Source organism: Macaca thibetana, chromosome 1, assembly GCF_024542745.1.
Source record: "Macaca thibetana thibetana isolate TM-01 chromosome 1, ASM2454274v1, whole genome shotgun sequence".
Classification (NCBI taxonomy): Eukaryota; Metazoa; Chordata; class Mammalia; order Primates; family Cercopithecidae; genus Macaca; species Macaca thibetana.
In genome coordinates, this window is record NC_065578.1 from 146432740 (window position 1) to 146460573 (window position 27834).

Consider the following 27834-nt stretch of genomic DNA (forward strand, 5'->3'; position numbering starts at 1 on the left):
TGAGTTTATTTAACTAGTGTGTATTAGACAGTTAACAGGTAACCTAGTAAGTCAGTTTGTGTCTGATTTTAGAATTTTCACGTTATTGTTATTCATGTATTCAGTATCTAGAAATCATAAATAATTTGTAAAATAGGAAAGAAACTACTGATATTAAATGTATAATTTAATGGTTTGGGCCCATATCCAAGAAACAATTTTGAATTAGCTCTTGGCTACATTCTTTTCTTACACAATTGGACCTGACAAATACATCTTAATGTAAAGCATGATAGCTTTCAAACAAATGCAAAATATGAATTTCATTTATCTGCACTACATAAACATGTCATTTGCTCTTTTTCTAAAAGCAAATATATAAAAGTAATAAGTATTATATTTCTATAAAGTACATTATAGATTTCAGAATTATTTAATTTTATTCTAAGAGGTAAGTTTAGAAGTCTGTGAATTTACTTAGTAAATGAGTGTTGAGAGAAACCACTTATGCAATTGCTCTTTCTATTCTAATTCTTGTTCTAATTCATATTCTGTTTAAAATTCCTAGATTCATTGCCTACTTTTATTTATTTCCATAACATTTTAACAAATTTACTGCTATTGTGTTTTTAAAAAAATTCTGCTAACCGCTTCTTTATGCCAGTCTATCAGATCAAAGTTAACTCCTTTATTATCTGAGGGTAGGAAATGACAGACTTTTGCATGATTTACCTGGCCTTTTATTCTTGTTTCAAGTTCATTTTTAGACTTGTACTTTGTAAGGTCTAGGAAACCTTAGCTAATAAAATAATTTCCATTCAGAGTTTTAGCACACACAACTCTCCACTCTACTTTTTCTTTCCAGAAGTGAAACATGTTTCTTGTTCTATGATTTGGACAATATTTCTCAGTATTTTCCAAATGTGTTTTCTAATCAATTATACAGGGTTTTCCAAATGTATCTTCTAACCAATTATCCAAAACTATTGAATTGAGAGAGTTTAGATTTAGTTAGTGTTGTATATATGTGTGTATATACACAAATTTCCTCTTATAATGTTTAAAAATATTTTTTAAATGTTTGAGGGAAACTTGCTTTTGATGTTTTGATTTCTTCAAATGATATGTCATTTTAATTTATGACAATGCACGTATACTTGGAAGGTAACTTACTAAGGCAAAACAATGAAAGAAAAGGCACAGTTTTAAAGAAAGTGGCTTATTTCTGGTCAATTAAAGTCCATTTCAGTATACTGGCATAGATCTTTATGTGCATTTCAATGTAGCTATAAAACACACAACACTAACAATTAGAAATACAACCTATGACTATATGCAGTTCTTTCAAACAATATAGAAAAGGAAAACACTTGGTTTTGGCATTTAAAATTTTTAAATACTTATTAAATTGCCAAAACTTACAGGGAACCTATTTCAGATTAGATTAAATTCTAAAAGAACTGAAAAGTACATTTATATTTTAATTATAAAAAATAATCTTTGTCATATATATTCCTCTGTGACTTCTCATTTTTCTTTGAGTGAAACAAAATTTCATATATACTTTTCATCATTTTGGTTGGAAGTACACATTATGTGTAATATGCTTTGGCAAGACTTACCTAGCCAAAGAAAACAAATTAATATTGGGCATACTGAGGGCTGTCAGGCATATCACAGACGTGTCAATTTAACTTTGTTTCATTATACACCTTCTCTGCAAACAGTTGGCTAAGATGGTACTAAATAAAAGGGAACCTACCAGTAAATTCTCATATCAGATTGATGGCTAGTATAAATGTAATGAAAAAACAGCTTGCTTGCTTACTTATCTTTAAAAATGAACTGTAGGAATACAGATAGCATAGATAACAATAAGTTTCCAAGAAAAAAAAAAAGAGAATAACTTAGGCTTGTGGAAATTTTTCTACTACCCTGAAAGTAAAATAGGATTAGAAAGACAAAAGTCTCTGAAGTAGTGAACCTCAGTTGCTCTTATTTGTGAAGTAAATAAAAACTTAAAGAAGGGGAGAATCCAAAGGAACATGGACAATCCACCTTTATCAGGGAACACCTCTTTTTGTTGCACTTTGCATACATTTTCTGGAAAAGAAAAAAAACTTACGCTTTCATTTTGTATGGCATATTCAATATGCAAAAAAAAAGAGAAAATTAAAACGTAAATTAAGAACTTATGCACAGAAAATAGGCAGAAGCACAGTAAATTCTTTTTTTTCCCATGATCGGAACAATATCTTTGTAAATGATAATTCCTTTTTCATCTACTCTAGAAAGATGTTACTCATTTTTCATGGCTTTTGAGAATTTGAACAAAGGACTCGTTAAAGAAATATATATTTTTTTCATACTCACAATGTGAGTTAAAACGTCTTAAAATGATACTTTTCAAGGCAGTTATTATGTAACAATATTTATAAGAACTTACGTTGCTTTGAAAATAATAGTAACTGCATATTAATCATATATCCAGAACTGCATCCAAAATTAACCAAAATAGCAGGTCATATAAAAAATTATAGACTGAGGTATTCATTAAAGAGAAAAAAATAATAAACTGTGAGGTTGTTCAATTGATTGCCCTTTGCCCTCCATAATTCTAAAGTATCCTAGTACATCAACTTCTCCAAAAATGTAAGATAGGCATGTTAAATTGTACTCATTTTTCAATAAATAAAAGAATATTCTGACAATTTTTAATTTCTTTTCAGCCATTAATTCATTAAAACAGATCAGATATTTTGAGGAGGAATATCATACCCGTAACCAACCGTTCATGACCAAAGAAAGGGAAAGATGGATATGGTTGGTGAGAACCATGTCTTTTTCCTATGACAAAGTGACTGTATACAGTTGGTGCTGGGTCCTATGAAATGACGGAAGCATCCCTTTTATCCATAGACTTGAATGAGACCTGCCTCATCAGTCATGGGATCATAGTGTCACAGATGGAAAAGCAACCATCAGCTGAATTGTACTGAACTACACACTTGGCTAATTCATCTTATTGCTCTACACATCTAAAGGAAGGCTCATTCTGTTCTTGGAGTCTAGACAGCATCAGGAGTTGGGCTCAGGTGGGAGCATGTGGCCGCCTTTTTCTGTTCTCTCTTAGTCATTCAGCAAAGGGAGGTGAGGAACAAATGGACAATGTATGCACAGAAGCTCAGGCAGAGATTCTTTCCTAGGGTCAGGATTTTGTTGTTATTCAGTCATTCAAGTAGATTTCTGATTTCTCTTATGTTCTAGAAATGTCATTGTTATATCTTTCATGCTCCAAAGTACTATCCATAAATGATTAGGTGTGTCTTTCAATTCATATGAGCCATGAACTAGTTTAAGCATTTATTAATAGATAGAAATGGAGAACAGATCATCTATTTACTTTAATGTGAATGATGATTCTTTTTTCATGCCTTTATATTGAACTATTCAGTTGGTTAAGTCTGAAGAATAAGACAAATAATAAGAGGTTAAAAACTCAAATTGTATTTTTTTATTTCTTTATTTTCTTATAGTGAACAAAACTTTAATGTCTAGAGCATTTATGAGGGTTTTAATGATTGGAAAATCTATCCTGAGAATGTGGTCACCATATGTGACAGCCTTGCTTTCTATCTTGTCTTCAGTTTCTGGGGTAAGTTCGGTGATATTGTCTATTGTCTTCCTTTGCTTACATTATAGAACTTCTCTGCTGCCACATTGAGATAACCTGAAGTGTGGGGGGAATGCCTGCTCAGTTCTAAAACACTTTCCTAAACACCTTCCCTTCCTCTATCCCAGCAGTATTTTCTCACAATTTCTGTTTCTATTCATCTGTTTTATTAAAGGGTCATTTACTTTGGTAAAAGGTAAGTGCATGATATTCACCCATATTTGCATACAGTGTACACTTCATTTTCCCTCTGAATTCCAAAGAGATTGCCTTCAACTTTTTATATTTGTTTTTCTTTTTGTTTCTGTTTGTTGTGCATTCTAGTTGAGTGCTTTTATAGTGTTTTCTTGATTGTTGTCAGTTTGGGATACTGAAGGCTGACATTTTTGTTAAGTTAATGTCACAGCAGAAAAACCTATGGTAAACTCGAATCTGGCTATAGTGCATAGAAGATACAACTTATGTTTGATTGTGTGTAAATACAGTTAGTTAGTTGGGGGTTTATCAGATAGCTTGGCAGAAAGAGAGAGGAGCAGTACAAACTGTTTTCAGTTAACTGTGCTGTTCATACACCTGATAAGATTGAGAAAGCTTTTCGAAATGCTGATAGGCTTTGAATAAGAAAAGAATAATCACTTCTACTGGCACCAGCTTATCGGGAATGAAGTAAAATGCCAACACTTTTACATTAGCAAAAGTAAATGTTTTAGACACTCTGTGCCTTTTTTCATTCAAGTTAAATAGGAGGGGTGCTTTTGAGTGTGCTGTAATGAATAGAGGGATTTATTACCTTGACGAAATTACAGGTGAATATGTTGATAAAAGAAACTTCAGCATCAACAGCAGCTTCTTGGATAAGCAGGTGCATCTCTGCTGTACGTTCTCTGGAGAAATTAAGTACTCCTTTCTCCACTCAAATTCTATTAAACATCATTTCTGATGTTAGAAGATGCAGTTATGCCCTATGTCAATCCAGTCTCCCCTGTTTTTTCCAGCAGATGGGTTACAGGTATTTGAAACTTAGCTGATCAGACTTGTAAAATGCTAGTCTGCTCTGGTTAAATAAGTTAGGGCATCTGTGAGTTGTGCTGAACGAGCAAACTCCTACAGGAGAAATCTTTTTTTTTTTTTTTTCTTTTCAAGAAAGGAATGAGATTAATTATAAAGTTAGGATTCTTTAATGAGAAGATAAATGTATTTGTCTAAGTAATAGTCCATCTTAAAGCACCTCCTCTTGAAAAAAGAGATATTGGTTTTTTCTTCAATATAAACCATTAACTCTCCCAGTTCTGCCATTTTCTCTTCTTTGTAATTTGACGCCTACAAATAATTTGGCATATTCAGATTTGATAAATGATAGTGCAAGAGCAGATTGATTGATTTTGGATTACTATTGATTACTCTCAATGAGATCACTGTGACACACTCGAATCAATAGTATTCGATTAAGCAAGGCACCACCGTTCTATACATTCAGCAGCAGTGGGGAATTCAGGAACAGAATGTTCACAAGCTGATAAATTGACAAAGCATTCAGCTTTAAATAGCCCTTTGTTCAGCACTAGTTCCTTAAAATATATTTCACTGGAAAGTTCGTTTTTGCAACTCGGGACCTTTCTGTGGAAGAAAGGTCATCAGTTTAAGGTTTATTAAATTTTAACTAAAAACAACTGGGCTCCATTTAGGTGTAAAATAATGTAAGTACTTACTGCAGGCAACCTTCATGCTTTTGAGCTGTTGCTCAAAGGTTTCATTCTTTTATGAAGATGTCAATTGTAAACATAAAAATGCATCACTGGAAATGTAATGGTTTAAGATTCAAATGGAAATAAAAATTCCTGCCCGAGGAAAGCACTATAATCAAAATAAGGTGGTCTTCACTTTCTTCAGAAGTGGGCAAGCTTAGCAGCAGTGCTGGGAGGCAGCAGCAGGTAGCGCACCTTGATCAAGCGCACAGCTGCTTATATTTTTTTCCTTCTTATCCGAGGGTATTCATCATGTCGCCAATACTACATGCAAAACACTAAATATCATTTGATCTGAAAACCGCCACTACTGCTGATACACTGAAATCTTTTTGTCCTGACTAAACTTACAAAGACGCTGGAAAAAAAAATATTCATGTCTCAAATCCTTTAGTCAAGGACCTCAAGGATGAGATTTTTCTATCATATTCCATTATCGTGCAGTCTTGGCACTTGGAATGAAGCATTTGCTGTTCTGTTATATAGCATTGCTAAGTGGCTTCACCAAAAGGGGAGGATATAGTAAACACTCCATTGAATATGTAAATGTTCTTACATGCAAAAAACTTCATTTCATATGAAATGTTTACCACTAGGGCCTGTGTACCCAAGCCCTTCATAGGTTCCAGTCTTAAAATAGACTTGGATAAGTTCTCTCATTTTCATATTAATTTTTTAAAAAAAAATTGATGTGGCTTTCTGAGGGAAAAAACAATAGGAAGGTCAAGTTTGAAATCATAAAATTCCCTGATAAAACATCAGACTTTTTTGAATGAAAGTAAGGTAATGGGATTCTAGTTATATTAGGCAGAAGCATGTGAAGTTGCCATTTTTGTAGGTCAAACAATGGTCAAGTATCAGTAATTTCACATGATTCAACACAATAATTAAATTTATTTCTCTACCGTTCATATTCCATAATCAAATTGAAAGCAACAACTTTTTTATTATTTTTCTGATGGGCTGTCACAGATGATGGGAGACAGATGAATTCTATATAAAATTATACCAAGTATCTTATAATATCATTTTTAGCAACTTTTTTTTCTCTAGCATCATTAAATAGCTGCCAAGTATAAAGTATTGTACACACTGAAAAAGTGTGCATTTATCTGCTATCTCTTCTGTGGTTGCTTTGCTGCTTTTGAGAATCCATGTAAAATTTGCATCTGCTGAGGAAGAGCATGTCACAAACGCCAGAGAAACCTCCTATTAGAAAACAGTAGTAACCCCCTAGAAAGAGCACATTGCTAAGGGTAAATAGTTTCAAAACAAATTGGGGCAAAGATACCAACACCTCAAATATTTCGTCCTCACATTCATTCGTTAAGAGAACCTTAATATGCTAGTTAGTGCTTTTTGTGCCTCCCCCAGGGAAGCATTAAAACTGTGCTCCATGAAATCTGTGCACCACTGTGGAGCGGGCAGCTACAGAACTTCCTGAGTTGGCAATGGAGCCCAGGATGCTTTATTGGCTATTGCAGTCAGGAAAGGTGCTTCAGGAGATGTAATAAAATGACCCCAGAGCCACCATTTGATCCCCCAGATGTGCAGCTCCTATTGGAACTGTCCTGCACTGGCCAATAGGCGCTTTCTTGGCCCACCTGCGGGCAGAACCTGGCTCCCAGATAGGAAGGAAATTGGCTCGGTCGGTCGATAGGTAGGAGGGAGGGGCTCTGATGCCACTGCTGGAAATGTCAGTACAAAGTGCTTCTTAACTTAGGGTCACGTCAGGACTCAGCACGTTTTTCGCATTCTGGGTAAATGCACGACAGCTTACATCTTGTTTCAACGAGAAGAGTGGGCATCGTTTACTGAAACTTGATTGAGCGAATGCCTCTGCCTGGTCCCACTGTCAGCCTTGGAGTTTTCCTTAGTAGTGCATTTTCCCCCTGTCTGTGGCACTGAATTTGATTTATCGCTGGTACTAAGATCAAAAAAGAAATCATTCCTTTTGATGTTTGCTATTAGGCGCATGCAGTGCAGCGGGGTGGGGGCGGTGGGAGGAGAGCAGTCTTAGTACACGAGTCACTGTCCTGGCCACACCATGGACACTGATGGCAGAATATATTTATTCTCTGTTCACTTTGGATGCAAAATTCTATGAGTAGAAAGGTTAACCATAGAGTATTTTAAATGAATGATTATGTTTAAGTACAGATTCTTTTGTTAAGGACTCAAAGTAGTGACTCACATGTACACCTGATTACAACAGCATTTTTTAAAACTGTATTTGCATCAGTTTTACCGAAAGACATAAAAAGCTCAGGAATATAAATAACCCAATGGCAGTCAGACTTTTCAAAAAAAGCAATTGGTTGCCTTTTTTTGTTTAATGGCAAACTTGGGATATTGGAGCCTTATTTGCAAATGACAGGAAAGATTTTGTGGGGTTTGCTTCTCTTGTCTTCTGGACCCTGGGCAGGCTTTGTTTCCAGCTCTGTACAGTAGCTTTTGTCCAGCTTCTTCGTTAGTTTTAGTGGGATTTCTCCAAGCAGCATGAGCCCCAGCCCATCAGCAGGCTGCTAGTCAGCAGCAGGTGTGAACAACATAAAACAGGATTAACACTGAACCGAAGTGTGTACTAAAAACAGAACCCCTGCCTTGTTTTTAAAAAAGACGGCAGGACTGGAAGATAGAAGCCACTCTGGACTTGTACCCGCCTTGTTTACTAAACAGTGTTCAATGGGCTATGTAAATGGCTCTGTTTAGGTGCAGAGAAGGCATGCGAGGGAGCATATACTCATTTTCTCTTTTTTTAAAACTATAAACTCAAAACACATGCAGAAAATTCTTCTAAGACTCTCAGAAGAGAAAAGCAAAATAAAACAAAAATTAGGTAAATCCTGAACCAGGATTTCAGATTAATATTGCAAAGATACTGTCCTTATTTACAAATTAAAAGTTGATTGTCATTTGGTGTGTTATTTTCCAGCTCTAAAAAAATATTTATTGTTTGGTTTATTCTAAGATTTTTTGTGTGTGTTTAATTATGTGACTTAATTTATATTTTCACCCAGGTCGGCAAACCACAAATAAGTACAATCAGTAATTTCATTAGAGAGTATACATACTACCTCCATTTTTTTTTTTAAATCAGCACTACTTACATAGGAAAAAAAAGCTGGCAAAAAAAATCATAGTTAATAAAGGAGGTCGCATGAATTCAGAAAATGGATCATTGTGTTGAATCATGGCATTTGAGTCAGTTTGTGAATATTTTGTTTGGCAAAGAGAAAGGGACATTTAAAAGTATGTTTCTCTTTTTAAATTAAACTAATTCTAGTATATATTAGGTTAAAGGTTGGATATATGTTTTCTTTATTAGGTTCAGAATAACATGTATTTTGAAACTTCCAGGCTTGGCTATATCCAGGAAGAGGTCTGAAATAAGAAAATAACAATTTAATTAATTAGAGAAATTGTGTGTGTGTATATATATATATATAGAGAGAGAGAGAGAGAGAGAGACATACATATATATCTGTACACACATGCGCATACACATAACTCTTCTTTGAACACATGCAAATGTAAGCTTTTTGCATATATATGTATTGTCATTACAGATTTCTTTTTTCTTTTTTATTATACTTTAAGTTCTGGGATACATGTGCAGAACATGCAGGTTTGTTACATAGGTGAACAGGAGCCATGGTGGTTTGCTGCACCCATCAACATGTCATCTACGTTAGGTATTTCTCCTAATGCTATCCCTCCCTTAGCCCCCAACTCCCCTACAGGCCCCAGTGTGTGATGTTCCCCTCCCTGTGTCCATGTGTTCTCATTGTTCAACTCCCACTTGTGAGTTGAGAGCATGTGGTATTTGGTTTCCTGTTCCTGTGTTAGTTTGCTGACAATGATGGTTTCCAGCTTCATCCATGTCCCTGCAAAGGACGTGAACTCATCCTTTTTTTTATGGCTGCGTAGCATTCCGTGGTGTATATGTGACACGTTTTCTTTATCCAGTCTATCATTGATGGGCATTTGGGTTGCTTCCAAGTCTTTGCTATTGTGAACAGGGCTGCAATAAACATACGTGTGCATGTGTCTTTATGGCAGAATGATTTATAATCCTTTGAGTATATACCTAGTAATGGGATTGCTAGGTCAAATGGTATTTCTGGTTCTAGATCCTTGAGGAATCACCACACTGTCTTCCACAGTGGTTGAACTAATTTACACTCCCATCAACATTGTAAAAGTGTTCCTATTTCTCCACATCCTCTCCAGCATCTGTTGTTTCCTGACTTTTTAATGTTTGCCATTCTGACTGGCGTGAGGTGGTCTCATTTTGGTTTTGATTTGCATTTCTCCAATGACCAGTGTGATTACATTGATTTCTAACACTCCAAAAATGTGTTCAGATATAGACATTTATATAAGGTGGATCTATTTGAGAATATAATGTAAACTTTACTAAAAGACCATTATTGAAAAGTAAAAAATTAAAATTTTGTTTATAATTCTCTTTCAGTAGCATCTTGGTAATATATATTACTTTCATTGTCTTCTATATTCCAGGCTTAAATTGTAATTATATACTCATTTCTTCATTCTTTATTTACACTTATTCTTATTTTTAAAATGGCTTTTTTTTCTGAGACTTTGCTACTAATTTTATTTTATAAGTAATATTGCCTACCAGTTTAATTATGACTATCTTAACACACGTTGAATATACCAAGAATATGCAAATCATTGTGAACTACATCAATTCTAAAAATTATGTTTCCATTCCACAGTCACTATCTTAAAAAATTAATTTAACACCACTTGCCTTCCAGTGTATTTTTTTCTTAAGAAATATTTATTCTCTTCTGTTTAGTATTTTTAAGTATCCTCCATTATGTACAGTAATTAGGTTGTGGGTACATAGCTTAATGATAGTTAATAAAATCAGAAAATATCAGTTTAAAATGAATTTTGAAGTGTATTCCATATAACCAACACTCTGGTGTCAAATTAATTGCTTATAGTCTCACAGTGCATCAAAAAAGATTACACGTGTTCTTTTGCAGTTTTTGAAATCATTAAAGTTATCAATTTAGTGGATTAAACTGTATTTTCTTGATCATTCAAAAGTATTTGGCTATATGGAGACACTGACTTAGCACTAAGATCCTGAAATAAGTTATAAAAACATGTGAATGCCTGTAAAACATTTAAAAATGGGATTTTTCGTACCCAAGTCTCCGATGTAAACAGGGGTCAGTCTTCATAAAATAAAATCTGGACTTTAAGTAGCAGTACTTTTACATAAAACTTCAGCAAACTGAAACTTTCACCCTAACTTTCTGGTTTTGGCTTTTTAGAACTGATGTGAAATTCACATCATGAATGTAATTAGGAATTGTGCATTTAGATCCTGAATGTGGCGAGAATGTGATTGGGGTCTTGGAGCAGTCAAGTCTGATCTGGCCTGTGCTCCTTCAGCTAAAAGGTGGGCCTGATTATTTTACTTTGTGAAGACTTGATCACCAAAATTGCCATTAAGTCTTAAAATGCTCAATATTACTTGTATATGATTTTTTAGACTGATTAAAGAAAAGGAAAAAAAATGCTTTAAAACATCATGTAAGACAATATATTTCCCAGGTAGCAGAGAAGGTAAGAAGGATTTGTTTGAACTCTAGAATGTTTATGTTGTTTGACTTTGAGGGAAAGGTTTGAATTAGTAAAATCATTCCAGTCAAAGTAAATGACTATTGAAAAGTAGTTTTTATAAGAAAACCTTGCCCTTAATCTTGAGATAATCTCACAGCTATTGTCTTTGTCCAGCATTCCTACAACACTGCCTGGTAGTTCCCAAAAGCCTGGGATTTCAATTTACCTGAGGACTCAAAGATTGAACTCAAAGCAGTTCTCTGTTTGCAGCATCTCTTCAGTGAATGCATTTTATTTAGGAGTTGTATTTATTTATTTATTTTTGAAGATACAGATTGGTTTGCTTCAGGTCATTACAATTATTGTCTTTCACATTTTTAGATGTTTATAATTAGATGATCAGGGAAGTTAGGTAATAAGATTTATATTGGCATCAGTTAAGTTTATAGAAGGATTAAAATCATGGTATCATGGCACCACTGCCAATCGGAATATGCCAGAAATATCTCGAGAGAGTTTTTGTCAAGCGTTTATGCTCAATTAAAATTTATACTACATGTTACTGAGCGCTTGTCTCAGGATAGCTTGGCATCATGTTGTTGTAAGTTTCCAATTGCAAGTGCTATGCAATGTATTTTTTGTGTGTGTGTGTGTTGTAGTATTATAGGATTACAAACTTTGGAAGGGAAATGCCACAGTTTTAGAAATGACACCAGAAATATGAGACAAAGAACTATTGCAACATGGGCACAGCCAGCATTTTCTGCAACATCGAAAGGCTGTAAACATATGGTTTTTATCTTTTCCACTCCATATATGAAAAGGACCTTTATGTAAGCACTGCAGACATGAGCTGAGTCACCTCACCTATGTTTTTGCTTCGTTTGCGCGTTAATTTTTGCAAAATATTTGTGAACATGCTTTATCCACCCCCCCCCCCGCCCACCATAATGTTTCTGAGTTTTCCCATATCACTCCCTTTGAATTCTCTTCACTTTTTAAACCTGAGGTGGAATGTTTAAAATGGATGCATTCTTCATGTATAGTGCCAGAATGCTTCGGAAACCTTCACCATAGTCTTAAAAAAGACAAACTCACTAACAAAGCAACAACATGAAACATCAGGGGTTGCTGGGGGTGGGGGACGAGGAGGAAGAGGGCAGCTGGTAATTTATGATTTCTCTAGTATTGCATGTAAAGGATTTGCCAGTGTCCCACTTCCACCCCACCCCCAAACTACACACCGCTCAGTGTTAGGATGATGATAATGTACCTGGAAGGAAAAGGCAGTCCATGCCCAGGCAGGCAGCATCAGACAGGGCGCCTTGCCATCTGCCCCACCTGCTGCATTCATGAGTCCATCTGGTGACTGCAATAGCTCATTGTAGGCCTCTTCTGAGGAACATTCGGGCTGAAAAGCAGGCAGTGTGAATTATTTAGGTAGCTAGTATAAATAAATAGAAGGAAAGAAGAAGAGTAACAGGGGAAGGATCTGAAAGAACCTGCTGCTCCCTTGGTCCTGGTGCTTTGGAATGCTTTAATGCATGAAAGCATTCGATTTGCATATAGATTTAGATGTATAGATCATTGTGCAGATTACAAACCAATGAGTTTTATCTAGATTTAGATAGTGCTCAGCCTGTTTTGCACTTCAAATATGGGCAATTCTAAGGTAGGGAATCTTTGGGATTTTCAACGTAAGTGTAACTGATGAAAAGTAGTATTTTTGGATATTGATTTAGCAAAATAAAACAACAGTGTGTCCTTTTGGAAACAGATGTTTTAAAATGAGGATAACACATTTGATTTTTTAGTGAATAATTTACACAGATTGTGTCCTTTTTTTCCTTACTAGATATAGAAAATTATAAAATAATTTATATGTCAATTATGCTCATTTATGTGGCCATTCAGAATATTTTAGTTAGCTACCATGTACAAAGCATTGTTTTGGATTTTGCATATACATTAATATATACTAACTATTAAATGAAAGTCTTCAAACATGTAAATCTCTATATAACTGTATGTTTTGTGCCTCAATAAACCACATGGACAGGTACCGACCTGATTAGCCCAAAAAAGAAATACTTAAAGCAATTGTAAACTACAGTCAAACAAGTCATTTATATGGAAATAGACACTGTTGCAATTAGGAAAGTTTAAACATACTGTTTTTTAAAGACTTACTGATATCATTTTGTATCTAACAAGATAAGTTTACAAACTTGTAGTGTCATTGTGGTCTAGGACAAGCTAATTTGTATGAACATGATTATAAATTGTAAATCAAAGTTTAGAACTGTGAATGGAATTGGTAGCTTCCAGACTTGAAACAAATTTTCCTATTTTTCTTCCTCAGAATCATTCAGAACATAGTATCATTTGGGGCTGTAGGTAGGGGGTTTTATTTAAATTATGATTTAAAAAAATCTACTCCTCCCATTTTTACGTTATAGATTAACACAGACACATACATATGGATAATATTATATATTATATCTAGTAATTATATCTTATTTTATCTTATTTGTTAACTGAGTACCTATGATAAAGTCATGAAAAGAGAATTTGTTTTTTAATATTTCCTCTGGCTCTATATGTACAGAAAGGCATGTGATGTTTTGCACTTTAGAATTTACTAGATCTTTTTTTTTTCTTCTTCTTCTTCTTTCATTTTGGAGAGAGACAGAGGTTTGCTCTTGTTGCCCAGGCTGGAGTGCAATGGCACAATCTCGGCTCACTGCAATCTCTGCCTCCTGGGTTCAGGCGATTCTCCTGCCTCAGTCTCCTAGCTAACTGGGATTATAGGTGCCCGCCACCATGCTCAGCTAATATTTTTGTATTTTTAGTAGAGATGGGGTTTCACCATATTGGCCAGGTTGGTCTTGAACTCCTGACCTCAGGTGATCCACGCGCCTCGGCCTTCCAAAGTGTTGGGATTACAAGCGTGAGCCCCCGCACACGGCCAAATTTACTAGATGTTTAGGGTTAGTTAACAGCATCCCACTTGACTCAATTCAGTTCCAAAGTAAATTTAAAAGATCTGCTTTTTTTGAGTCAGTGAAGTGCTAGCCTTCATTTAAATAAGCAATGTCTATATGGGGAACAGAATGTACATGAAAATGAATCACACTGCTAACTCAAAAGGTAACCAGTAATCCTTTTTATATTTTTTCAATACTTTTTACTGTAAGAAAATTTATTTATACCCAGTTTTTTCCCAAAAAGTCTTTGAGGTGATTGATTCCTTTTTATCTGCATTTAAAACCATTTTCCAGCAGCAAATAAAATGAAATATTTTCCTTACATTAAGCAACTCTGTAAAATTTAAGGTCCATCAATAAAATTCAGGTGAGTTAGGCAAGACTGAAGTTTATCTCCCACTCACCCATTCTTTTTTGGCCCTATACTTCGCCATTTAACATCCCAGCTCTCTCTCTTCCCACCCCCACATTCACCAACAATCCCACTCCTGCACACACACACACACACACACACACACACACATCTATCCAGCTTTGAAAACATGCCATTAAAAAAAGCCATTGTCTATTTTTTCCTTGCAGTTAAAACAAAAAGCAAAAATAAATAAATAAAATAAATTACATTTTTACAGAATTAGTAACAAAGACTTTCACTTATTCTTAAATTATCTTTTCCTGAAAAGCAGGCTATTTCTCACAGAGTCACTGGAACACTGTTTGCTACTCTAGACAGGCAAAGAAGGACAAAGTTGACAGAGACAAAACTTAATTAAAGGTAACCTTTATCAAGCTTTTCCAACATATGGCCCAGGACGACTTTGAGTGCGACCCAACACAAACGCGTAAACTTTCTTAAAACATTATGAGATTTTTCTTGTGATTTTTTTTTAAAGCTCATCAGTTATCATAGTATTAGTGTATTTCATATGTGGCCCAAGACAATTCTTCCTATGTGACCCAGGGAAGCCAAAATGTTGAACATCCCTGCACGTTAGTTGTTGGTTAACTGCAAGAACAGCAGTTGGCTCAGTATTTATTTGACAACTTCAGGGAACATCTATAGATATCTTGAGGCTCCTTAGATAAACAAAGTAATTAAACGTTTAAAAAATCTTTTCACTGCATCTGTACAAGAATAGGTAAACTGTTTTCTCATTGCTTTGATTGGTTTGTATTCACCACAACTCACAGTGCTCATTTATTATTATTTTTTTAAATTTAAGGCATACTGGCAATAATCCTCCTGAGCACTCTTTCTCTCCTTTTTTATTCTGATGTTAGTGTATTAGAACTTCTCTGATCTAATATGGACAAGACTAGAATAATTCACATGTACATGATTTCACCAACTCATGTGCTTGGGTCAACTTTGCCTGGAATATCTTTTTTTTTTTTTTTTTTTTTGAGGCAGAGTCTTGCTCTGTTTCCCAGGCTGGAATGCAGTGGTGTGATCTCGGCTCACTGCAACCTCCACTTCCTGGGTTCAAGCGATTCTACTGCTTCAGTCTCCTGAGTAGTGGGGATTACAGGCATGCGCCACCATGCATGGCTAGTTTTTTTTTATTTTAATTTTAATTTTTTTTTTATTTTTAGTAAAGACAGGGTTTTGCCATGTTGGCCAGGCTGGTCTCGAGCTCCTGACCTCAAGTGATCCACCCATCTTGGCCTCCCAAAGTGTTGGGATTACAGGCGTGAGCCACCACACTCGGCTTGCCTGGAATATCTAATAACTTCCTTTATCCTACGATCACATGAAAATATATTTGTTTCATTGGGGGAAGTCTAGAGTGTGTTTATTTTCCATGAAATGGGAACTGAAACTTAGTAAATGAACATGTATCAGCACAGCCTACTGGCTACGAACATCTCTTTTTAGCCTTTTACAGATTTCTTTCTTAACCCTCTCTCATAAGACTGGAGAATCTATAATCTGGGTGTTAGTTTTATTTTTATTTGATCAGCATTTTCATCCAAGGTGTTTTTAAAGGCACGAATGTCACCTTTTAAAGAAAACTATGGCCTAACTATATGTAAGAAATTTTAAAAGGGAGATATTATAATTTGTCAAGGAGACACCCAGAAAAATATTAATTAGCGATAACCACTTGCTTTTAAGAATTCAGACTTTATAATTATCTAGTAAATTGGTGAGTCTAGTGATTTCATTAGAACCAAAACATAAATAAAATAAATGTGAATAAAAGCCTTTTTGTAATATTTATTTCAAAAGTAAATCTCCTTTTAGTGGTTCTTCCTGAAATTTGCCATTGACAGTTTAGTCAAATCAGCCATATTTATGGTAGTCTGGCTACTTTAAATACTGCTCTCTAATAGCAGTTATGGTGTTATTAATTATATGGGATAAGTAGCAAATAGTAGCATCCATGCTGCTTCTTAATAGCCTCTCATAAAGAACTTCATTATCCCATTCATAGGGAAGAAGGGGGATGCAATAATAAATCATGGGCATTTTTATGGATTCATAAGTCAGGAGGTAAGGTGACCATTTGGGGTTTCCCAAAAGCAAGGCTAATAAATAGGGTGGTATTTACGTAAGTACTGAAGACAGCATGGCCTGGTGATCTTTTGTTTTGGGATGTCACAGCTGGTCCAGGCATAATGCCAGATTCCTTTGTTTTCTTAAAACATATAGATTAAAACCTAGTTGTATTTGCAGGAGAGAACCCATGGCAAGAGAGGATACAGGTCTGCTGATGAGTGCAAACAGAAGGAGCAGCATCTGTGCATAAAGGAATGAAGCAGTTAAGAGAAATCTATCAGGTCCTTTCTGCTACCGTTTCCCTGACAGGATCTCACAGAATGTCAGACTGTTAATCTCAGGGTCATAGAGTAAGGATGATATTGGGTGCAGGTTTTAAAAATAATGCACTTTATTTTGGGAAGCAAGATAGTATGGTGCAGACTATGAGTTGGAAAGACAGAGAAATTTATGCTACTGCTTAAAGGATGTTAAGTCTAGCGATCTCATAAAATAGCATGCAAAAAATGCTTGGCAAGAACAGGTACTCAATAAATATTTCATGCCCCCCCAAACTCCACAAACTTGCTCTTGATAATGGGGTTGTTAATAGCACTAGAAGGAAAGTAAAAAACTGAGATTTTACTTCTCAAAGCCAAATTAGCTTCTTACCTCAACCGACAAATTCTGAAGTCGAAATGAGTCATAATAAGGATTAGTCAGGGAAGCTTGAATTGAACCTATTTCTCTTGCATGTGTGACTCCTTATCAGCCTCACACTACTTATAATTGCTGGATTCACTTTCTGAAATTAGCAAAGGGGAAAGCAAAGTAAAGACAGAAACCTAGCCACTCACTGGTTTCTTCTCTGCCTAGAGTGTTAGGGTAAGAATAGGACTATGAAAACGTAATATTTTCTGATATTAAAGGAAATGTCAAAATAAAACTAAAAGTCACCTACTAAGGTACTAAGGGAGAAAGTATAGACTCTAGCAGATTACACTGAGATTAAAGATATTTGAAGAGGTTCTCATCTTCAGTTTCTCTTATCTTTTGAGATGTATGGGAATACCATCTTTCATACTAATCCAGTAAACAGTACTATCTGGCTCTGATGTTAGGAGGCCTTTACAAGCCTTGTTACCAGTAGTATGAGAGTCCAGCTTACATGTTTAAGAGTGAGCAAATGAGTGTGTAAGTGTGAGTGTTTGTGTATGTGTGTGCCTGAGAGGTGGTCCTTAATCTATTTCAGGTGAGTTTCTTGAAGGACAGGTTAAATAAACTGAATGAGCTGATTTTATCGTCATGTGGTGATTTTTATTTATCTGATAAAATGCTTAGAAAGTAATTAATTTGTCATGGAAACATCTTGCTACTGTATATTTGCTGAATGTGTGATAATATTGCCATGACACAGGTGGAGAAAATGAAGTTTTTAAAAAGCGAAAATAGCCAGAGTCTTCGTATATTTCCATCAGCTCATTTTTACTCAGACTTCTCTCTTTAAAAACAACAACTTTGCAAGGCTCCTCACTTAATAGTTAAGCGAGGTATCTAAGCTGGTGAGGTTAAAGAAAAGGTGCGGGGGGCGGGGAGTATAATAGAGGCAGCAGAGATGAGGTAGTAGATGTTGGTGCTTCGTTCTCTCTCCCCGGACCGACGATGACTGATACATCCATTAAATTTCAGCCGAGGCTGATTGACTGAGTGGATTTATATACATTTAAAAATGCAGGTCATATACCTTTTCTGATAGACTGTAAATGAGAAATAGGAATTCCTTTAAACCTCAAAGGAGGAAATCCATAGGCGAGGCTTTCTAGTCAATAAAGCTGCAGTGTCACTCTTCTTGCTGTGTTTGTACAGTAAGTTTTAGTTAATAGATAAATATTATGCCAGGCTCTCCCTGACTTTTTCAGCAAGAGGTAATTTGTAAATTACCTCACATGGTGGTGAAGGTTTTCCAGCTTTTGTTGCAGTTTGAACTGCATTTTAGACATGAAGGGGGCAGAAATCATCCCTCGCTCCCCCCTTTTTTTTTTTCCAGTGTAACAAGTGAAAATGGCATTAGTTAAGGAACAATGACTTTTATTCACACCCATTCTCTCAGTTCCTTGTCCATTTGTCCATTGGAATGAGCCACTTATCATTCTTCCAGGTTTTTCCTCTTTCAACATCAAGAGTTATGAAAGGAAAATTCCATTTTTTTCTGGCCCTCCATGACAGGTAGACTGAAGATTGTGGTCATTTGGATTAAAAACATATCCATCACCACCAGCCAGCAGGTTATTATGATGTCTCCTTTGAATATATGAATTTCATGCACTGCATGTTGGAAGTCTAAGAATGCCAACTTTTTAGATAAAGAATTATCTCATTGGTGATGTACAGCACACTGTTGCCATATTTTCTCACTTTTACAGCATTCTTGCCCTTATCACCCATAATATAAATCTTTTGCTTTCATATTTAATAAAACTACTAGGTAACAACCCCCTGTACTCAGTACAGTCAACCAATCACACACCATCATTTGGCTATCATTATTTGTTTTCTTGTGGCAGATATTTTAGTAGTTCTGTAGTTTAAATGTGACAGCATATTTGATACAGCAATGCAGGTAAATAAGCAGATGACCTTATGTACGTGCTGGCGATGGCCTTGGCACGCAGCCCTCAGCCTCGTGAGATTCCAGGGATAGAAAGATAGATGAATGAATAAAGTTCACAACATCAGTCAGCATTATTACCTGAACTGGCTAATCCATCAGCCAAAATTTGGAGAGTGGGGAGAAATATGTACATGTGGGTCTAGGCTAGGATAGAAGTTGCCGTTTTTCAAGAGATTGTTTTTCCTGAACTCAGTTCCCTGAGTCACAGATGCTTTGGTTCCTTAGACATTGGAGAGAGGCATCTCTTCAATTGGGGCTTCTGAAGTGATGAAACCAAACTCCTTACTTCATTTCCATTTATTTCTCTGACACCCCCTAAGTTTATTTCTTACTATCCACCATCATATTGTTTTTTTAAATCTGTAAGGTTAATGCCTCTATACTGACCATCACTTATTGTTTATTTTGTGATTTTCCCATTAAAAAAAAAGAGGCATAGTTATGAGTAGAGTTTGCACAGGGACATATGTGCTCCACGAGGAAACTTTCAATTTTTTTGTTTGTTTGTTTTTGAGACTGAGTGTTGCCCAGTCGCCCAGGCTGGAGTGCAGTTGTGAGATCTCGGCTCACTGCAAGCTCCGCCTCCTGGGTTCACGCCATTCTCCTGTCTCAGCCTCCCGAGTAGCTGGGACTACAGGTTCCCCCACTACGCCTGGCTATTTTTTTTTTTTTTTTTTTTTTTTTTTTTTTTAATTTTTAGTAGAGACGGGGTTTCACTGTGTTAGCCAGGATGGTGTCCATCTCCTGACCTCGTGATCCACCCGCCTCGGCCTCCCAAAGTGCCGGGATTACAGGCGTGAGCCACCGCTCCCGGCCGAAACTTGCAATCTTACACATCTAACTAGTTAGCTAATGGGTAACGTTGGCCAAGTGTTTCATGAGATGGATTGTAGTAATTTTTCCTTTCCCTGTTTTCCCTCAATAATTCCTACTGAGCTTTGGATAAGAACAATCAATATCCCTGCCATATGTAGTTCCCTTCTGGAAACTCGACAGATGACCTGTCCACATCTTAGGGACAAACGGAGGGGACAGGGGCTTAAACCTCTAGGGTGTGGCCAGCAACTACTGAGGCTGAGAACTCTTAATACTGTGGGTTGTTAAAGTGACTCCACAGAGAAGTTTCCATGGCTCTTGGTTGAGACTATGCCTTTTTTCACAGGAGTCATTTTTATTTCCAGAAGTAGTGACAGATAGGTTTCACACTATCTTGTCTTATTTTCCTTGTGGTTAGTGGCTAATATGGTTGAATGTAGCTAAGCAGTTTTAGAAGTTGCCTCCACATTTTCCCCCGACCTGTGTTAAATTGTTATCCACATGGAATCTGATGGAGGGCTCTAACCTCATTAGTTTCTTGCATAACTTCCACACAACCTTAATTCTTAGCATGGCTATTTTGACCTTCCCTGAAATTCACCACGTTTTCTTTTGGAAAAAGACCTCATTAGCACAGCTAGCACCATGCCTTGCGCTTCGAAGATACTCACAAAAGATCTGTGAATTGACTAAATTAAAGCTGTGCTATAAACACCTAGCATAACCTCTTAATCTCAGGTACTGAGAATTAAGGAAATCATTTGCTATAACATTGTGTAAATTGATGAAAGATTGTAAAACTCAGATTGCATTACTAAAGTGCTTAAACAAACACAAATCACAACAAATCTCAAAAACTGAATAACTTTTTGTGAGTGTTAAGTTTGGATTTATATTACAAAATCAGATGTAGTTGTAATACTTGATTATTCCAAAAATTAGAAATGATATTTTGGGCTGGGTGCAGTGGCTCACGCCTGTAATCCCAGCACTTTGGGAGGCCAAGGCGGGTGGATCACTTGAGTTCAGGAGTTGGAGATCAGCCTGGCCAACATGGAGAAACCCTATTTCTACTAAAAATACAAAAATTAGCCAGATGTGGTGGTACTTGCCTGTAGTCCCAGCTACTGGGGAGGCTGAGGCACGAGAATCGCTTGAACCCGGGAGGTGTATGTTGCGGTGAGCTAGGATCATGCCCCTGCACTCTGGCCTGGGTAACAGAGTGAGACTCTGTCTTAAAAAAAAAAAAAAAAAAAAAAAAAGAGAGAGAGAATTTGTTCTACAAATTTGTAGTAGTACTTTAATTTTGCATAATGCTTTAAGCTTTTCAAAAGATTTGATACCTATTTTATCTTGTGAGTCTCAACATTCCTGTACATTAGATAAGATAGGTATTAGTATCCCATTTTATTTAACAGATGACTGAGGCACAGTGAGTTAATTAATTTATATTAATTATACATTTTGATACAGTTAATTAATGACAGCAAATATATGGTCAGGAAGTTCTACCTAATATCTAGCTCCAGATTTCTATGGTGTGAAATAAGTCAGCTTCTCCTTATTAGAAGACTTTATTTCTGTACCAATTAAGGAGTAACTATGATATAAATAATCTTAGTATTTTTTAAGTTGCTCTGTAATTTTGACTTTTCAACACTATTATTCTTTGTTATTGGGCATTTAAGAAGGACTAAGTTACATTTTTTGTTTTTATTTTAATTTGGTCACAGTTTTGTTATTTTGGGGTCAAATAGTCAAGACAGGTACATCATGGCACTTACTGAGTATACAGTTGTTTAAGAAAATTAAAGAACAAAAAAACTTTAGAAGATTAAAGTGTTAAATATAACTATGTCTGCAGTTGACATATTAAGTTGGCTGTTATAAAATATTGATATTAAATCTCTGTGGTACAGCATTTTGTAGTGCAGAGTGAAGGATTTCAACAGAAAATCCAAGTTTGGTTCTGGTTCTACCACAGCCTTCTTTCCTCATCTGTAAAATGGAGATAACACTCATTTTACAATGTTGTCTTGAGAGCCAGTAGGGTTGTAATATTTTCCGCTGCCATAGCAGAGAAAAGAAAAAGAACAAACTTTCTGTATATCTTTTTGGGACATATAAAATTATATCAGTATTTCTTAAGAACATTATTTTGAGAATTCACCATACACTGTGAGATGTGGTGGTGGAAGAGAGAACCATCCAAGCATCTATGCCAGCATCTTCAATGATCTAGGTTGGTGTAAATACACTCTAGGATGTTCTCATAAGGAAATTGCCTAGCAATAAATTTCCCAGAACAGATCCTTGTTGATAAATAACACGTGACTGTATACATGCAATGTTTAACGCTTTGTAAGTCCCATGCTAACCACCTTTTCACACTGGTGAAACCTTCATGATCTTGACTTCATGGTATCTAGAATCAGATACTCATAACTCTATTATTTAAATTAATGTCATAAACATATATTTCAGACACGGAAACTCATGAGATCAGGTTCATAGCATAAGTAAACAGAAATGATGTGTTTACTTGATGTGATGCTTTGTAATTCATTCATTTACTTATTCAACAAACATCTCTTAAGTGACACATTTATTAAGAAGCTGACATGAACTCAGCATAACATGAAGTACTGGGGATACAAAGTCAAATATGATTTATAGTCTAGCCCTCAAGGAAAATGTTAATTTAAAAAACTTTTTATTTTGAGATAATTATAGACTCACATGAAGTTGTATGAAATCATACGGAGAATCCTGTTTACCCAGTTTCCTTCAGTTGTAACTATTTGCATCACTGTAGTGTAATATTACAACCAGGTAATTGCAGTTTGTGGACTTTTCAGATCGCACCGATTTTGCTCATATTCATTTGTGTGTGTGTGTGTGTGTGTGTTTAGTTTGTGGACTTTTCAGATAGCACCAGTTTTACTCATATTCATTTGTGTGTGTGTGTATGTGTGTTTAGTTCTATATAATTTTATCACATGTGATTTTTGTAATCACTACCACAGTTTAAGAAAATGATCAGTTCTATGACAAAGCATTAATTTGTTTTCATATTATATATTAAAAATTATACTTTGTCAAAGAAATTGTAGCTTGACTAATTATTATATATTATTTGTAGAACACTAGGAGTACAAAAACCTCCTCTGTTGATTCCCATAATATTTGTCTCCTTTCTTTTCATTCATAAATGAAGATAATATAATAGCTTCATAGCTGGGCTGTAAACACTGAGTTCAAAGATGTGGTCTGTTTTGTTTACCAAGTTATAGGCTTAAAACATGATAGGAATGAATGAGTGAATATATGGACAATGCTGGAGCCAAAACAGTGTTTAACAGAAACAAAAATTGGGCCAGGTGCAGCGGCTCATGCCTGTAATCCCAACACTTTGGGAGACCGAAGCGGGTGGGTTGCTTGAGTCCAAGAGTTCAAGACCACCCTGGGCAATATGGCGAAATTCTGTCTGCATTTAAAAAAAAAAAAAATTAGCCAGGTGTGGTGGCACGCACCTGTAATCCCTGCTACTCGGGGCTGAGGCGGGAGGATCACTTGGGCCCAGAAGGTCAAGAGGCTTCTGCAAGGTCTGATCATGCCACTGCACTCCAGCCTGGGTGACAGAGTGAGACTATATGTCAAAAGAAAATAAAGAAAAAACAATGAAAAAAAAAAAAAAGAAAGAAAGAAAAGAAAAGAAAAAGAAAAAAGAAACACAAATTGACTGATTTCTCTTTTCTCCTTAGTTACCTTCAGTAGCTTCCCATTACCTACAAAGTGACATCTAATCTAGGTAGTGTGATATTTCAAACCTTCTGCAATCTGGCCCCAATGGGCTTCTGAACCCAGTTCTGATTCCATATCCCCTACAGTATACTTCAGAACCGCCCCCTTCTACACTCTCTGAGACTATTCCCTACTTTCTCACTTTTGGGGTCATCCTCCTTCACCCTAAAATGGCATTTTTCTTCCTTGCTCACTGATATCCTTCTGATTCAATGCAAACAATTTTTATTTAATCTTGTTAAAATTCACAATGAGATATACCTTCCATTTAACAGCTTTAGCAACCAAGACTTGTAGATACCATGTCAGAGTTTACCTTTAGCAAATGACAATGCTGGTGAACTCAAAACCAGGCCTTCCAATTAAAAATCTTATAATCATAATACTACCTCACCCAGTAGGTTTTTGGGTTTTGTTTTGTTTTATCTTCCATAAAATAGTTTTTCTATGCTTAATGTTTTATTTCACAGATTCTTGAGATTGTATAAACAACACTTTTATTTAGGAAATGTGTGATCCAACATTTAAAGTCCACAACTTTTTTTGTGTGTGAATTCATGGTTTGTTCATTTACTCAACAACCCAGGAACAGGGTTAAATAGAAATGTAAAACAATTAATTCATAGTGGAAGGATGGAAATGTAAGTATGTACAGTCATTTCTCCATGTCTGTGGGTTCTGCATCTGTGGATTTGACCAACTGCAGATAAAAAATTTCAGAAAAAAAGGATGGTTTTATCTATACTGAACATGTATAGACTTTTTTTTTATTGTCATTATTCCCTAAACAATACAGTATAATGACTATTTACATAGCATTTATATTATATATGCTATTACAAATAACCCAGAGATGATTTAAAGTATATGGGAAGATGTCCACAGGTTATATGCAAATACTACATCAATTTATATATGGGACTTGAGCATCTGTAGACCTTGGTATCTGAGAGGAGGTCCTGGAATGAATCCCCCATGGATACTGAGGGACAACTGTGCATTAAAAAGGATGTTAAAGTTGGGTGTGGTGACTCATGCCTCTAATCCTAGCACTTTGGGAGGCCAAGGCAAGGGGATTGCTTGAGGCCAAGAGTTCAAGACCAACCTGGCCAACGTCGCAAGATGCCATCTCTAGTTTTTTTTTTAATTACACACACACAAAAAGATGTTAACTGTAATTATAGAAATAGGTGCGTAGTATTATGAGCCTAAAGGAAAGAGTGTCAGGAAAGACTTGCTGAGGAAATAATAACCCAATTGTACTTTTACTGATGAATGGAAATTGTGCAGAAAGTGGAACCAAGGGTAAGAAAGTTGAATTCCAGAGAGAAGGTAAAGCAGTGTGAAAAGCTGATTAGCATGGGGACTTACAAAGTGTTAAGCATTGCATGTATACAGCCATGTGTTACTTATCAACGAGGATATGTTCTGGGAAATTTTTTGTTAGGCAATTTCCTTACGTGTACATCCTAAAGTGTATTTACACCAACCTAGATCGTATAGCCTACTACACACCTAGGCTATGTCATATAACCTAGAGGCTACAAATGTGTACAACATGTTTCTGTGCTGAATAATGTAGGTAATTGTTACATAATAGTAAGTATTTATGTATCTAAACATATCTAAACATAAGGTACAGTAAAAATATAGTATAAAGGATAAAAAATGGTATACTTGTAGACGACACTGAGCATGACTGGAACTTACAGGGCTGGAAATTGCCCTGGGTGAGTCAGTGAGTAAATGGTGAGTGAATGTGAAGGCCTGGGACATTACTGTATCCTACTGTAGACTTTATAAATACTCTACACTTAGTGAAAGTACATTTATTTTAAAATTTCCTTTGTTCAATAATAAATTAGCCATAGCTTACTGTAACTTTTTAACTTTATATAAACTGCTAAAATGTTAAACAACTTTTTGTCTCTTTTCATCATAATACTTAGCTTTGAACACAAACATGCTGTACAGCTGTACATTTTTTTCTTTATATTCTTACTCTATAAGGTTTTTTCTGTTTTTTAGATTTTTTTTTTACTTGTTAAACTCTTTTATTAAAATATAGACACACACACTCCCTTGCCTAGGCCTACACAGGGTCAGGAGTATCCATATTACTGCTTTCCACCTCCACATCAAGTCCCACTGGAAGGTCTTCAGGGCAGTAGCATGCATGAAGCTGTCATCTCCTATGACAACAATGCCTTCTCCTGAAATACCTCCTGAAGGACCTGCCTGAGGCTGTTTTACAAGTAACTTTGTTTTTTTTTTTTTTAGTAAGTAGAAGGAGTACACTCTAAAATAATGATTAAAAAGTATACTAAATACATAAACCAGTATTGTAGTCATCTATTATCATTATCAGTACAACATGTTGTACATAATTGAATGTGCTATACTTTTATATGACTGGCAGTGCAATGTGTTTGTTTACACCAGCATCATCAAAAACATGTGAGTAATACATTGCACTATGACGTCACTAGGTGATAGGAATTTTTCAGCTCCATTATAATTTTACAGGACCAGTGTCGTATTTGTGACCTGTTGTTGACTGACATGTTGTTACACGATGCACGATGGTTTAAGATACAAGGCTGAGGTTGAAGGGAAAGGCCGGGTCAGCTCAGGGAAGGCCGGGTCTGGACACTCGGATTAAGAGACCTGGTATCCTGTAGCATGTGTGGAGCCATTGAAAGGGATGGATGGTGAACTTGGCCAGATTTGTCTTCAGGGATACACGCAGTTTTATTATTCTACAGAAACCCCTTTTCAGGAAAACATGAATTAGCTGTATAATTATGTTGTTTCTCCTTAATACTAAATGCTATAACCTTTGTGTGTGTGAAAGTTAAAGGCAAGAAATGAGCCCTATGATCTATTTCCTTTCCTGCTAAGGAAAGTGTTACTTAGGTGTTACTACATCAGAAGCATTTGGCAAATTGGTGATGAAATAATTTTTCAATTTATTCCAGTTGCTATGCAAGTTTTCTTACCTGGTAGCCTCTTAGAAATTATATATTTCTTTTGAAATGTATCATTTTACCTACTCAGGTTTTATATGTGGTATTTTTCTCCCTAATACATTCTACTTTGTGTATATATACTTTTAGCTTAACCGTATTTTAAAAAATCAAATGACTATCCTCTTTTTCTTATTTCTACTTCCTAAATTCTACATTTTTCTTTATTCTATATTCTATAGCATCTACTTCCTTATTACAAAAGCCAAACCAAACCAAACAAAGAAAATGTTTAAGCCTACCTTGACTGACTTACACTGCACATTATGACTACCCACACATTGCAGGTTTCCTAAAGCCATTTTATTATTGGACATATTTTGAGGGAAGAAAATGGCGAATGAAGGCAGGTTAGCTTTCTTTTCTTCCAAAATATACACATGAATGCATTTATGTTATGTTTACAGTTGCAAGGATTTTATAAGTTTTTAAAAACAGAATATGAAAAACATTTTATCATTCAAGTCAGTGAAATATTTTTCACCGCAGGCCTTAGTTAAGGAAAAGAGCTGGCCTAAGAGATGGAAATCTGGAGTTTGAATTGGGTTTTGCCTGTAATTCTGGGAGTCCTTCAATAAGTCCTCTCACTTCCCTAGTCCATTGCGTGTAAATGAGAGGTGGAAGTAGGCACTGATAAAAGAATATTCTAGATCCGGTTATTTATGATCTGGTACAGAGCATAGGAATCAAGGAAAACTTCTGGTAATGCATTGCTATTATGTTTAACCCATGGTTTAAAATTTTGTTTAGATTACCTTTTAGATACAATTTACAACCAGACATATTTTCTGTGCAGTTAGATGAGGTTTGACAAATATGACCCATATAATTCATAAAACCCCCAGCTTCCCTATGTTCCTCTCTAGGCAATCCCCACTCCTTGCTCCAGAAAAACCACTGTGATTTCTATGATGATGATTAGTTTTCCTTGTTCTGCAACATCACAGAATTTTAGAGTATGTATTCTTTTGCATCTAGCTTGTTTTACTTGGCCAGGATGTTTTTAAGATCTAGCAATGTGATTGCATTTATCACAGTTCATTTCTT

General features: G+C 35.7%; 1 protein-coding gene across 12 annotated transcripts in view; it reads left to right on the plus strand.

Annotated features, from left to right (window-relative positions):
- The window catches only part of ESRRG (estrogen related receptor gamma), a 643046-nt gene that overhangs the window by 423445 nt on the left and 191767 nt on the right, over positions 1–27834 (plus strand). The window contains exon 2 of one of the 12 annotated variants that reach the window (XM_050780487.1): positions 2899–3074. The exons of 10 other annotated variants lie outside the window; for them this stretch is intronic. Coding sequence is in view for 1 of the 2 variants with exons in the window: in XM_050780494.1 (XP_050636451.1) it covers positions 10770–10840 (71 nt within the window). In the remaining variant the exon portion in view is untranslated. Of the gene's footprint in view, positions 1–2898; positions 3075–9993; positions 10841–27834 lie in introns of those variants that run through there. One more of the 12 variants, XM_050780494.1, reaches the window with a different exon arrangement.